Raw genomic sequence first — 15,657 nt, 5'->3', positions numbered from 1 at the left:
AGGAATGGGATGCCTTTTTCCCTCCAAAAGAAAAGCACTTGTCGCCATGGGAATGGACATGTGTATGGCGGTAGTGTTGTAGAACAGGCTGCAAAACGCACAAATCGGGAGAATGTCACTGAGATTATATAACTTGCTAACTTCCTTTTTACACACTAAGTTAATGGCGACACAGATGAACTCGTGACATGACAGATACCTACCACCATTCATGTTTTGCAGAATTGTACTTTTTGGTTGTCTTCTTGTGCGTGATCCACATATGTTATCCTAATATTGGAATGTCATCGTAAGACATCTTACTAGGTTTTAACTTTTTTCTTTTTACAAGTTTGAACTTGTTTGAACTGACTTGGTGAAACTGACATCATGTTACTTTCAGAGCCGCACCAGCTGGCTCTTTTATCTCAGCTGTTCCTGAAACATTATAAATTCAGTGACCATGACAATGACAGGAGTTCCATTATACTTAAACGATTTCTAATGGATTCCACAAATCTTTCAAATACCATATCTAATAAAAACATGAATGCTGCTGATTGTACTTACATCAAATCAAACCACAGCATAGAGTAAGTCTTACTGTTTTGTTCTATCTTCCTAAACCTTTTGTAGTTTTCATTCAGGACACATTCAGAACTAATATCTTAAGGCTATTTCCTGTTCTGTTTTGCGATCAAACCATCTAAAAAATCCATCCAGTGTGGCGCATAGCAGACTCGCTGAACAGTCCACTAGCCCACTGTACCGGTTCAGGATGGGACTTATAAATATACCAGAACCTGTTTGAGAAGATGCAAAAGGACGGTTAGTGTGAGGGCAGTTTGGGATTAAGTCAAAATATATAATGGGTATACAGACCACCACTGTCTACTGCGCACTCTTACTCATGTCTTTGATTGATAATGTATATTGCCATGATTTTTTCACCAAAAGACATGGAACAGTGCAAAGTTTTCCAGACATTTATATTCTGTCCAGGAGGTTTATAAATTAGTTTCAAAATGTTCCGTTTCCTCAGGAACTCTGACAAATCCACAATGAGTGGACCATGATAACACCAATATTTATCACATTTTTATAATTAAAAAAATTGTTATCACTGTTATGATGGTAAGGAACCTCTACTTTGACTCTGGAATTATCATGACACCACCTCCTGATAAAACTTTGACCCAGAACAAGGATGTCCAATGAGGACTGTTTATTTTTTCAAAATGTTTCAAGAAAGAAAAACTCGAACCACTTAGACCTGTATGTTTTACTGAAAAGAACCAACTATTGGTCCTCTATAGCTGGACTAGAGCCAAGAAGATCTTTTCATGTAGAGTGGCACCAACAACCTGTGGAGTTGGCTTTGTGATAGTGGGTGATTAATACTAGCATAAACAATTATGAATAGCGACAGCCGGAGGAAAAGATGTAAATATGTAACTAGTTTCTGTTGTGTTTGTTTCAATGCCAACATTTTTCTCCTGAGAGCCAAGACTTGAGAAGATGATATGCAGATCAGAAAAGGCTCGATTAATGTTTATCTCTGTGTTATTTTTATAAAGTATTATTATTAATAAGTTCTGGTTGGTCTTTGTGGTGCTAAATTTAAGGTTTAAACAACTCAGATCTGTGTATTACATGGTTTTATTGCACTGTGGCGTGGTGTTCGAGACTCTATTTATCCCACAAGTGTTTATTTCTTTTTTTACAAAACTTGCAAAATATGCTTAAGTATAGGAACTATTTTGTCTTGGTCTTGATGAAAGATGATGTTTCTTTTCCTTTAATGGAAAACAGCGCATTTCTCTCAGTCACCTGTTTAAAGTCAGCTAATCTTAACCAGTTGATTGTTGCGTTGCCATGGTGGTGTCCATAACAATGTGATATGACAGTGATTTAACTTGCCAAAATATGTGTGCGTAAATATAAAAATAATGTACGTAAGATGACTTTAGAATTCTGACTGTCCATGGTTTAAATACTGATAAATTCACCTTACATCAATCCGGCCTCATAATCTGACAACTGAGGTTTTCCTGAAAAAAATCCTGCATGATTGTGTTCTCTTTATCTAAGAGTTGTGCTTCTGCATTCAATTTTGCTTAAAAATTCTTCATGGAGCTTTAAGGGTTTGTCATTAACAGAAGCTGTTGGAACACAATGGAGGCATGACCCGATCCGCCCACCACTGACTACGTTTCTGCAGCACATTCTAGATTCATTTATCTTTTCTATGTGCAGTGAAGTTTGTGCAGATGCTGAAAACAGTTCGCTTGGACTCTAAAGGAACTAACTTACATATTTATTTCATTTGAAAATAAAAGCAGCATTTCGTGGGGTTTGTATTTGTATTATGAACATTTCATCATCCCACCAGAGCAGCTCTTTGCATCGTCTTTCTCCAACTAATTGGGTTATATTTATTGGCTTCTGTTAGTCTGAATCTGGGCCCTCATTGTACTCAGAATCTATCCAGTCTCACCCCCATCCCCATCCATCTCCTCTCCATCAGCCCTCTGTCCTCCTTGTGTTGCCCTAATGAGCGCAGCGGTGTGATGTCTTGCCATTTCAGCGTGGGCCGGGTGTCTTCATTACTCTTCATTTGGAGCGCAGGAAGGATGGACAGCGGTGTCATTCAGTCGGATTACTCTGCTTTATTAGGGAGAGACTAACCTGACATTAAGGCCATCGACGGCTTTTTGAAAAGCAACTTCTTACATGCTGTGTGTGTGTGTGTGTGTGTGTGTGTGTGTGTTGGATCAGTCAGCATGGATAAACAATGAGTGAAGGACTCAGGCAGCAGGTTTGAGAATAAAGAAGAGTAATGAGGGGAAGATGTATTCAGTGTTTGTCCTTGAGAGGTAAATATCTGTTTAAATATTCATGCTCCCTGTGTGTGTGTGTGTGTGTGTGTGTGTGTGTGTGTGTTACGCTGTCAGACTGAAGCATAGCGACAAAAACAGTATTTTATTTGCCTCTTTATCTGGTGGTCTCCTGGAAGATGGGCTTATTCAGAGTTTTTAAACTCCCACTGATGTTGATTTAAAGTTTTTGACATCTTCCTTGTTTAACCTGCATGTTTCCTTTTTACATTTTTCCCATTTTGTTTGTTCTCGCTCCAAATTGTAACACATTGCTGAGAACAACCATTTTTATTTTTCCCACAGTCTGGGATGAATTACTTCCCTCAAGGTGTTTTAGAGTCTTTTCCATTGTTTCCACTGACAGCTCTCTTAATTTTGTGGGTGTGATACAAGCCCAGTTAAGCTGCAGCTACTGTATGTAGCAACCATTGTTCCCTTTCTCCTGAGAACAGGTTTAGTGTTTCCCCTCATCCTTATAGGCTCGACCAGTCTCTACCTTTTGATGGGGCGCTTGCCGAATGGAGCCTCAAGTTCTTCATTAACTCAGTTCTGTATCTGTGGTGAGCTGCTTCTCAGTCTACTGATCCTGAGCTTAAACACAGCATATTAGAAACCTTCAGTCCAGACAGGGTATGATGTTGAGAAAGCTCCTCTTAACTCTGAATACCAATATAACTTCTAAAACCTGAAGATGAATGACAGGTTATTTACTGTAAGAGAAGCTGGGCAGATTTAGCATGTGTTCCACCGTGTCTTCCATCCCTTCTTATATTTTATTATGTTTTGCCGTTGATGCTCTCCCTGATACCCTTAAGGTATTAAAGATACTTTAGACATTCCTTTTGATCAGAATTTTTGGATTACTTTCTCATTGGTATGGTTTTAAACCCTGTTTTTACTATGAATTAAGCAATATAAAACTCAATATTCACTTTTATCCTCGTGTTCCATTTCATTTTGTGTTTTGTTATTTCATTTCAATTTTATTGTTTCTACCTTTTAGTATGAAGCACTTTGAGTTTTCTTATTATTAAGTGCATTAAATATAAAATGTATTGTTATTATTATGTGTGGGGGTATGCAAGTGTGTTGAGTATGCATATTTGAACTCTTTACATTGTTTAGTATTCATTTAGTATTTAAGAAGTCTGCGCTTTAAGTCTTTCTGCGTTTTACGTTCTCTTATATTGTACAATGACAATGATACAATGATAAAGAATCTGAATCTGAACCATTTAAGTTTTTTGGACACAATAAAGAAAACAAGGATTCCTGTTTCTCTCTCTGCGTTTCATTCATGTACAATCATCCTCAACCTCTTTTTCCGAGGATCCTCATTTCCAAACTCATTTTTTCCTCCTGAGGAAATTTGGGTGGTTATTATTTCACATTATTCCAGACAAGCAGAGAACTAAACTGAGTAAATTTAGATTAAAACACAGAAATGTTGTTTCCTCACTGAAACAGAGTGTTATGTGACCTGATTTGAGTCATTTCTCACAGATTTCTCTCTGCTTCATGCTTCTGGCGCTCTGACACGCTGCTTTTTCTTCAGTCAGCTTGTGCAACATAATAATTTGTATTTTTCCTGAGTACTATGTAAAAACCATTTTACAATAAATGCTCACACAAACGTTCTTGTTTGCACTCCTGAGTCTCTTGAACATTCGTTTTCCTGCTGGATGAAAAATCTGGACTATACAGTAGCTGTTCTCTGGAAGTCTCTGCAGCTTTGCTCATTTAGAGAAAACTCCAGTATTCACATCAGGTCTGCAACGCTTAGCAAGCCGCTGATGAGTCTGATTTCTGCTTTCACCAACATGAATGCAGACCATTTGAGGTTATCGATCTGCATGTTTAAGTATTCACACAGCTGCAGCTCAGGCCTGATTGCAAACAAATGTCTTGCTGGGAGAAGTAAACAGACTATCTGCTCAAGCAAACGACTCGGAGGATTTCAGTGGTTGTGAAATTGAGATGGTTGTGGACTACAAGACAATAACACATTACAAGGCTGACATCAAAATGTGACAGAAAGAGATTTTTGAAACCATGTAAGCTTTGGAGACTCAAATCATGCATTTCAAAACCCCATCAATGTCCTTTAAAGGGTGAACACTCAGCAGAAAAGTTAAGTATCACCAAAGAGTTCTTGTTTTTAATGTGACCTTTAACCTGAACACTTAAACTAAAAAACAAATGAACCTGTTAGAGGGGAAAATCATCCCCTTCAACATGTTGTGTATGTTGTGTAATAAGGTGGCTGCATGAACAAGCCATTAACCATTGTTCAAAGGTATCAGTCAGGAGAAAAGTACCAAGACATTTTTACCATGGAGCACGTTAAGGACAAGAAGGGAAAACAGGTGAAACTCTGGAACAAAAGAGACTGTGCAAAGAACACTGATGAAAAGAGGAAATAAAAGTACTCAGGGAAGCTCCAAACTACCTACAGCAACAGTGAGGGACTGCTGGAAAAACTGGAAGTTGCTCTACATGCTACCAATATCCCGTATTGTCCATGTGTCTAGACTACTGGGTAGGGTTGGAGATGGACGTAAAAATATCCAAACTTGGCTACAGGGCCAACTAAAACAAATAAAAATAATAAAAAATTTCAATGTCACGTCTCCCAAAATCATGCGGAAAAATATTTTCAGCTGTGATGATACTAAGGTTGAACTTTTAGGCAACAATTCCAAAACAACAGCATTCCCACTGTGAAGCATGGCGGTGGTGGGATCATGCTGTGGGGTTGCTTTATTTCAACTGAAACTGAGGTGTTATTCAAATTGAATTTCTGAACATTTCCAAATACCACTCACTTTTCCCCTGAAACCTTTAGATTATTGTGAGAATGCTGGAGCTAAAGAGGAGTATAATCTTTCACAATGACAATCAATTCTAAAAGACGTTCACATCAACAAAAAAGCTTCACCAGAAGAAGATTATTATGTGCATTTCAGGCTAATTTATTTTTATTTCTGAGACCAGAAGGGCTGGGATTGATGGAGTTATTGTCACAAATGGCTTTATTTACTTCAGACCGACCCTCTCCGTAGGCTGTCAGATCAGCCTGCGGGCAAAACGAGTGGATTGAGACTCTTCCACATTAAGCCCCGCCTCCCGCCACTGCACTACATCGGGAGCGCGCACCGCACCTGCTTTCGCCGTCATTGTAACATCTCGTAAACAGAAGGATTAGGCTAATATGAACTCAATAAAAAAACAAAATACAATGTCAACACATAGCATACAGCCCTACATGTTGGAACCTGAATCAGAGCCTGAAAACGAAGTGGAAAACAGCAACCCACAGCAACGACTGCAGCAGGATGTCTCTCTTTGGTAAACTCACCAGCCATCGTTGGAAATAACTTTATCCGACGTTTTCCACCCGCCTGGTGTATTTGTACATGCCCTTGTTAACCAGTAGAAGGTAACCAATCACCGAACCTTATTCCCCGGGACGTCACAAGGATTTCCAAGTCGAAAACACTCTCTAAAACGACGCGTTTTTCGTCGCCACGGAAACTGAATGGAGAGCGTCCTGGAACTCAAACTCAAACTCAAACATGCGTTTAGGTGATAAAAAACAGTGCCGTTCACATGTCTGATGAGGATTCAACACTGTAACACTGTAGAAAGCTCAGAAAACTTGAAATACCATAATAGCATCCTTTTAAGGTTTTGAAGCAGACCAGCTGAAAGCCAGAACCGAAATCCAAAAATAAATAAAATAAATAAATGAACAATGATCCGAGAGCAAGAGATGTCCTGACAATCTAGCAAATTTTAAACAACTTTGAGAGCGGGGGATATTAAGTCCCAATATTCTATGCTAAGAGTCTTATAAAATGAGAAACGAGTGATAGAGCTACATATACATATATATATATATATATATATATATATATATATATATATATATATATATATATATATATATATATGTATATATATATATATATGTATATATGCTCATCCTGACAGCTGGCCACAGCTTGAAGAAGCCAATAAAACACATCACCCTCTAAAAACAGCGACGTGATCCCGAACCTACTGAACCAGACACCTCCCGCTCCTTGGCTGCACTCAGAGTTTCTGCCCATAAAAAATCTAAACAGAATCCATGACGAAAGGCAGCACCAGTGGAGTCCAAGTCCCTGACCAAACTCTTCGCTCTGCTCAACAGAAACCGAACGGGGAGTCGGATCAAACCCTGCTGTTTGAGCAAAGCTGCTCAGGTCACACAGATATAGCTAATATTCCCAGAGTTGTGCTCCCTCCTCTGATTACACCAACACTCCTTCATCCTGATCGAGACTTAGACGAATGATTCCTTCGGATCAAGAAATTGTTTATTTTTCTGCCTTATATGCTTTTACGCAGACATTATTTCCTGATAAAGACAGTAATACTTTTCCATTTAAAGGCTGTTTTATTCGTACCTCTCTTTTCTACTTTGTCCTCACCGTTTTGTGTGCCGCTTTATTTGCATTCGCATCCACTACTTTTTCTTAACACGACAGGAAGTCAGAGAGGACAGCTATTCCACAGGGAGTGACACACATACAGCTCCAAGTTTCACAGCCATTTTAAATGCTTCTGTTTGCAGAGAAAAGCTGAATGTGCAAACGCCACCATGAGTAAGCCTTCAGATGTCTGCTGCATTCTGAAAACAGATGGAAAAGTGACATGTCGCTGTAGTCTCGGTGATCATTGCAAACAGAAGTTTTTTGCTGATTAAAAGGCGATTAAACGGCTAAATACCCCGATGTTCCCACGGTTCAAACTCGTCACCTCTTCATAGATTATCTCTGAGCCGTGCTTCTTTCAGAGCATGCTGCCGTTATTGAGATGCATGTGAGCTGCATTTGAAGTCGTGCTATGGATTAACAGGAGAGAAGAAGAGTGTGGATGGCGGGTGGTGGAGTCTTACCTCTTCACGTATTCTCTTCACGGTTTCTCCTTTCTGTGGAAAGACAACAGACACAAAACAGAGTTTGAAACAATCTTCTTGGAAGCTCGAAAAATGCTACAGAGGTAACAAAGAATAAGTATTACAATGACGTATTAATTTATGATGTTCAGAATGAGGATTAGGTTTTATAATGGCATGTTCGTGTGTGTGGGTTATATGTGTAATTGTGTTCCTATTTTACAACTGGTAATCAGGTTTCATAGGGTGTGAAACGATATTGTAGGAAATTCAGATGATGATTGTCTCTCCTTCGCTGCTTTTCTACCAGGCATCTCAGCATGGATAGTAGAACCCCCACAGGTGATCCAGAACCCAATGGACTGTTGGCTTTTCCGTCAACCAAAAACGCAAAATGGCCACCTGAATCAAATTCAGATGCCTGATGCTGCCTAAAGAGAGATTTCAGGGTTTCCAGCTGATGTTTGAACTCAGTCACACAAGCTTTCGATCATACTTGACACTGTGTTCCTCTCAGGAATGTCATTTGGTTGTTTTGCTCGTGAAACAAGTTAACAAAGTCAGAACAGGGGCGTCACATCAAACTTCGACCTGAGAATCAGCCACTGTTGGGAGTCTCGTTGATGTTTTGGAGTGTAAAACAGGGATCCAGGTCCTCGAAGACTTGAGTCCTGCAGGTTTTCCATGTACCCCAGCTGCAACACACTTGTTTCAAATCAATGAGTATTTAGCAGACATATGCAGAGCTTGTCTGAGTCTGAGTCTGGTGTGTTCCAGCAGGATCCTTGTAATTAAGAAGTTGTTCTCAACTGATTTTACCTGGTTAAATGAAGGTTACATGAAAAAAAAATTATAAGAAAAAAAAGGAACACTTGGTAAACCTGCTGGACTCTGGGCCCTGAGGACCAGAACTGAAGATCCCTGATTTAATGCATCATCTGCACCATGGGAACTTGCTGGCCTCCATTTGAAGCCTATCAACAAGCAATTATTTGGTCAGTCTATTGGTGCTGATTTGTTGGACCAGGTCTAAACTGGTACTAGCGCCAGTTCAGACATTATTCAACTTTAGAACCGTCTAAGAACATGAATAATGTTCCAGAGAGACAGTAACCTCCCTTACCAAAAGAACCAATGGAATTTACAGCATTTCTTACTGTAATAAACTCTGACCGCTTGAACTTCACATTTATGTTCATGCTGAGATGCTATACTGGATCTTTTAAATATAGTGGTGACATTCCTATAAGACCTGCTTGGTCTTAACTCAACTTAACTCAACCCAACCTAACAGAGTTTTTGTGTCACCAACAAAAAGCAGGAGCTGGTCCCAAAAAGAGACCTGAGGGCCAGAATTTTTTGCATTTCCACAAGCAAAAGGTGAGAAGATATTTGCAATCTGACCTGCTATTCTGGGACATGTCCACTGATGTCCAGTCTTACCAGTCCAAGCCAGAAAGGTGAAGATTGGCAAAATGCAATTAACTGATTTATTGAAAGAATCATCACTTCCCATCCAACTCAGAAAACGAACATAGTTGGAACAGCTCCATGTTTTATTAATGGATGTTTTGGTTGTTTAAAGCTCCATGCCAAGAAAAAAGAAGGGAAACTGCTGGATGTCCGTCATCCTTAGCCTTTATTTTCAGTGTTGCTGATGACACTTTATGAATCAAGGACGGCATTATAATATCACGCCACTGTGCAGCTGATGCATCTATAACTTTCCAGCATATATCCCAACTGCCAGGTAATGGTAATTGGATGTGGATATGAACAGAGTCCAAACCACACTAAACTGTCCTGAATCATGCCTGTAGGTGGAAACATAGTGGAAATGTTCTGCCTTTCATTCTGGATTTCTAGTCCTATATATATATATATATATATATATATATATATATATATATATATATATATATATATATATATATATATATGTATATGTTGAGGCTAACTCCAGCACCTTGAGGATTTTACAGCATATTTTTTTTCTTTTGTGAATATTTATATTCTTTAATGATAATCATTAGATCTGTTTGCTCAACCTCTGTCATGGTTTTTTTCTCTCAGACATTTCCTGGGGGAGTTTTGTTGGGGAAAAAAAAGGCTGGCAGTTGATGACTTTTGTTTGTTGCAGTGCTACAAAACAGTTTACTTCCACTTTCATACAGAACTCTGGGAAATGTAGTGGTCGGTCCTTGGTGTGGTGGTGATTTGGGCAGCACAGTCTTCATGCATGACCACAATCAGGAACATGAAGTAAAATTGATGATGCATTATGATATATCAGGTAATGTGGAGTAGTGCTTTAATTGGTTAAACCTCCTTTTAAATTTATGTGATCAGACAAAATTGCAAAAACATGCAGAATTCAGGAGGACTGGTTGAATTTGCATTGCTAGTTTTTCACAAATTTCGGAGTGACCAATTCAGGGTAATTGTTTGTAATTTGTTAGTAATTAAAATTTTGCACTGTTCTCTAAATTTTTATGGGAGAAAACATTGAACTTTAAATTCAAAAAGGAAATTTTACACTGGAAAATCCTGATTAATCTCGGTCATGCCAGTCAGAACTCTGGTTGTAGAGTTCAGGCTCAACTGGAGGAATTGATGGGCACATTAACACAAGGCTAAACGGTGGGATTGGTTCCACTGGGCAGGAAATTTAAATAAATACTGCATCTTACTTCATTTTACTGGTTTTTTACTCAAGTGGACAAAATCCCTTGGACAACATAACATATTAAGATCAACTGCTCAGTAGGAGTGATGTTGTCTGAAATGATCACTGACCAAAAAGAAAAAGAGAACGAACAAAAACCTTGCTCATTGATTGACCAGGAATGGGCAATGCAGTTCAGAAATTTCTGTTTTAGAATCTGTCCACTATGGGTAGTTGAAGGTACTGAGACGTCTAACATGATGCTCGATGATGCGTTCTATGTCATTCACTTCCTGTCTTTGATTCACTGGATGGTCCATTAGCTTTCACGTTGTAGGCAAACCCCAACAAGGTTCACCTGCAAGTGAACCAAGACCCCAGTTATGAAGCAAACTAAAACGAGCCTCTTTCTAAACAATCCTTGATAAGATAAAATCATGGACATATTTTCAGTGTCATAGAATATTCTGGATGCCATGATAGCACCGGTTTCCTGGATTGGAGACAGGAACCGTAGGGATGACTGTAGACACTGGCTCTGAAGCAGAACAGCATCTCTGAGCACTTCAACACAGCAAATGAACACAGAAAGTGAGGGCCAACTGATGGGTAACCTGGTGGACCTTCTCTGACTTGTGAGGATACAGAAACCTTTGAATTTCCACTACAAGTCTGAACAAGCTGAATTCACCTCTGATCCTGGTTTTTCTCATGTTCTGTCCAATAGATATAGTGTAAAATGTTCAAAATATCCAGGTGAGTAACATGAATCAGTGACGCTTGGCGCCTACTAATCAACAGCCACTGGGACGCCCTGGAGCATCCTCTTGGCGCTTTGGGCTGAAAACAGGTCGGAGTGTCTGCGAGTGAGAAAAAGAAATCTGTCTAACAAGTAAACGTCTCAGAGACAAAGTCCCAGCAATAAAAAACAACAGAAATGAACTGCAAGTATTATGTTTGTTTCTCTTTTCCAACTGGTTGGAGCTGTGGAAGACTTATCTGGCTGTCACGCCGACTTGTTTAAGTCTGATAGGATGTCCTTAGTGTGCATCAGTTCTGCTCTGTGCCTGACAGGCCGCTTTAAAGCTGCAAGAAGCCCTGGAGAGCAGCTCCTACTTTGCAAATACAGACTGACACAACCCAACTACAGCTCTGCTGCACGGTAATGAAACCTTTAAGTCATCTTTATGTCACAGATTATGTTACACATTCAGGGTAAATCTACATATATAGTGAAGAAAATCAACCCATACGGTAGATTTGTTAACATTTGCAGTGGCAGAAGTCATTATCACACTTCATTCTGCTGTAATATTTGGAAAAATAATATTTTTTTTACCATACCTGGCTCCCAGCCCTGAAATCTGCTCCTCAGAGAGCACAGATCTAGATGACATGGCTTGACTGGAAATTTTACACACTTTTAATGCACATTTCATGGCAGCTGGATGCTGTCAGAGGAGGATCACATCGAATGTTAACTTGAGCTGCATGCAGTTTTAGAAAGAGCCAAAGGAAGAAGATGCCTCAGATTTGATTAGTTTAAAGAGGAGTTATTACAAATGTAATGTTCCATTTAATCAATTTAGCACAGATGCCATCATTTGTTCCAGTGTTAAGGCAGTAAAGTCACATCTCCAGTAAAATCTATTCTGGTAGAACGAACACTTAAATTGCCTGACATGGAGAGTTTTCTTCACATTTTTTCTTTTGCATGCCATGAACAGCTACGCTCCTCGCATGACCAGGGTTACCATGACACATGCAGTCAAAGAGGCAAAAGAACTCACCTTTCCAATAATGCTTCCGACTTCCTGGAAAAAACAAAAACCACAAAGAGGAAACGTGAATCAATCACACAACAATGAATCTTTTGTATGAGAAAAAACTTCAAACTCAGACTGTGTGTTGATGACGTCTTAAAAAAACAAAATCAATTAAAAAAGCGACTGCTGATGAGAAGCCTTTAAATCCAGATCATTAACATAATTTAGAATATATTGATCAGAATGATATTTTCTAATAAAATGTACAAAATTGAAATACTCTTTTCACTTTATCAAGTTCACCTGTGCTATTTCCTGTTGGTATCCAATATCCTGTTAATCAGCCAATCACATGGCAGGAAGTCAGTGCATTTAATCAGATCGATAGACATGTTCAAGACGACTTGCTGAAGTTCAAACTGAGCATCAGTTGTGGATGTAGATGAGGAAGAGAGGATCTAGGAGATTTTAAATGCAGCATGGTTGTTGGGATTTCCATCCACAGTGGAATTGTCTTTTACTTGAAATGTACTATGCAATAAATTGCCTTGCCTTAGTACCAGCCATGGTTGAACCACCAAAGTATTATTTCTGACCATGTCCATCTCTTTATGAACACAGCATAGCATCTTTGGATGGTAACCAGCAGCGTCATGCATCATGCCACACAGTGCAAATCATCTGCAACTGGTTTCTTTAGTTCAGTTCACTTCCGTTCACTGTACTCGAGGGGCCTCCACAGTGACCAGATCTTGGTCCATTACAACATTTTTAGGATGTGGTGGAATGGAAGATTCTCAGGGATGTGCAGCCAACTAATCTGCAGCAACTGTGTGATGCTATCATGTCAATATGGAGTAAAATCCCTGAGGAATGTTTTCCACATTTTGTTTACTCTATGACACCAAGCATTAAAGCAGTTCTGAAGGAAAAGGGGGGTCTAACGCAGCACTAGTAAGGTGGAGCTGATAAAGTGGACAGTGATATAATAATGGTAGCTTTTACATTATTAAGAAATTTGAAAAAGCAAAAAAACAAAAACTAATTCACTGCTGTGACAATTCTGATATTAAAGTTGATGTATTTTATATTAGATGGAAGTTAAGAAAATATTCATGAAGCACTTTAATTTATTATATTCAGATCCAAACTGGTATATAATCTGTCTGATCCCGTTTTCTGATCTAAAATCATTTATTCATTTCTTCAGATTTCTTTTATTCAAGGTAAATGCTGAAAACTAGGAGCTTTAAATCAAGCACTGCTTGATGTTCCTGCTCTTTCTCACCTTTCCGTGCATGAGGAGGCGCAGCGTGAGCGTGACCCCCATGGCACCATCTCCAAACTCTTTTTCACAGCTCATGGTAGAAGTGTTGGTGTGGTGGGTGGAGGTGTGAGTGGACTCTGTCGCTGGGAGACGCATGAAGGTCCAAGGCCCCGAGCCGTAAGGAGCTGTCCAGAACACCACAGAGAACCCTTTGGAGAAGCCGGTGAGGATCCCTTGGAGAGCTCTGGAGCTGTCGGAGGGATGAGTAGATGGCGGGTTCTGGGTCTGCTCGAACTGGACTCGTGAGACTGGAGGCAGGAGTGGGATTCACCCTCACTCCTGTTTCTGTTCTGTGTCAACAAGAGGAACAGAAATAGGTTTGAAACCTGTTATCTGATTACGAACAGCTTTAATTAGACCTGATGAAGGTAAAATCAACAAGAGCTCAGCTGATAACAGATCATATCTAAATATCAGAAAGGGAAACCTGCGTGTGGTTTCCCTGCTCATCTGATGATGAATATCTATCATCAGATCAATCAAAATCTTGTTATGAGCCAAATATCTCAGTGAATGCTTCCTGTTGATTTCAATCACACTTTACAGAATTACTCCATCATCGTGTTTCAGATGATTCATTTTTGAACTGATGGTGGTTTTAAGTTGGGAACAATGGTTTCATTCATTGACTGTTTTAATAATCCTAATAATAATTTTCAGTCATATGACTGTGGATAATTTAGTCTGGAAAGAGAGAAAAACAAAGATGGCAACTTTTGATATTTGGAAAGTCAGCATTGAAATGGTTGGAGAGTGTGTTACATGGCAAAATCCTAACAGCCAAGGAGAAAACTGCACACTTCACACACAGATGCAATCCAGAGACACACAGTCTGAAGGGATTCTGAAGGGATTAAAGGGAAGTTGCTCAGTTTTATGTATGGGTAAAACCTTTCCATGTAAGGAAAGTTCATCAGTTTTAAAACTGAAGTTTAGATGTTAAATATGAACACAACTTGTGGGGGTAGCCTTGTGTTTATAAAGGTGGATTTTGGTCTGGAGGACCCAGGTTCAAGTTCCTGGTTTGGTAATAGAGGCAAACCACTGTAGGACCCTGAGCAAGGCCCTTGCCTCTCCCCAAACTGCAAGTACTGGTAGTACCTCTAGTACACTGCAAACAGTGTACTAGAGGTATACATTACAGAGCATATTAAGAATAAAGTATGTATATATAATATCGCAGAATAAGAACTGTCTGTTTGGAATGCCGACACAGCTGTAATGGTCACCACAGACGTGGATCATAGGAACTGAAGGCAGCTTGGATTTCATATTGGGAACTGACAGACCTGAGAGACCCGGTTGGGCTCAACAGAGTGAGCAAGCCAGAGATGTACTTCTTCGTTATTCATAGTCTTGTAGTAGAAGTGGACTGGACTAATTTAAAATTTCTGTATTGGTGTAAAAGTCTGTCTGCTGCATCTTGAATGAGTTGAAGTCGTCCTATTGATTGTTTGAATAACCCTCCAAATAAACTGGCACAGCAGGCTGATGTGGTCAATATCGTTGCATGAACCAAAGTCAGTTCGAAATGAAAAGTTTATAACTTTTAATATTTTTGAAGTGGTACAAACTATTTGCTGTAATGTTCGTAGATGCGTGTAGCATTTCAATTAAGGTCGTGTTAGCATTGCTCTCTGCTGACGCCTTCCTTGACTATTACAGTAGAATGTCTTACCCTATAAATCTAACCATAACCTAATCCAAGAACCATGTTTTAAACAATGCTACGCCATCATTATTGTAGTGTTTTTCTTGTCTTTCCCTGCAGAAGCCTGTACTGGAAGCTGGATTTCTTCTTATCAAGCTAACTTGAGGATGAACTGGGTTTCTGTCCTACAATGCTGCTTCACTTCTAAACGGTAACTTATGCTAAACGGCTAACGGAGCAGGTTATGTTCTGGATGAGAGATCAGGGAGTATAAAAGTGCCACTTCTTGACAAATCCATTCTTATAACACCCATTCTTACGACAGTGGTGTACAGATCTTGAGAGGAGTGCTTTGGAGAGAAAGAGTCATTAGGGTTAGATGTGTCTTTTTGATGAAGAAATAATGTCTTGTCAGTCACTGCTTTGAAGTTTCTGTTCTTGTTTTTGA

At 39.4% G+C, this 15,657-nt stretch overlaps 1 protein-coding gene across 1 annotated transcript in view; it reads right to left on the bottom strand.

Moving 5' to 3' along the window:
• Positions 1-13,732, bottom strand: part of pcbp4 (poly(rC) binding protein 4) — an 85,059-nt gene extending 71,327 nt beyond the window's left edge. Inside the window, exons 1-3 of the mRNA XM_079242617.1 lie at positions 13,520-13,732; positions 12,256-12,279; positions 7,801-7,833 (exon numbers count right to left, since the gene is read on the bottom strand). Of these exons, the coding sequence (XP_079098743.1) occupies positions 7,801-7,833; positions 12,256-12,279; positions 13,520-13,654 (192 nt within the window). The 5' untranslated portion in view covers positions 13,655-13,732. The remainder of the gene's footprint in view (positions 1-7,800; positions 7,834-12,255; positions 12,280-13,519) is intronic.
• Between the last annotated feature and the right edge of the window lie 1,925 nt (positions 13,733-15,657).

Source organism: Telmatherina bonti (assembly GCF_933228915.1).
Source record: "Telmatherina bonti genome assembly, chromosome: 6".
In the NCBI taxonomy this organism is placed as follows: domain Eukaryota; kingdom Metazoa; phylum Chordata; class Actinopteri; order Atheriniformes; family Telmatherinidae; genus Telmatherina; species Telmatherina bonti.
Note: the sequence above shows the minus strand (reverse complement) of the source record. Positions and strands in the feature narration are given on the sequence as shown.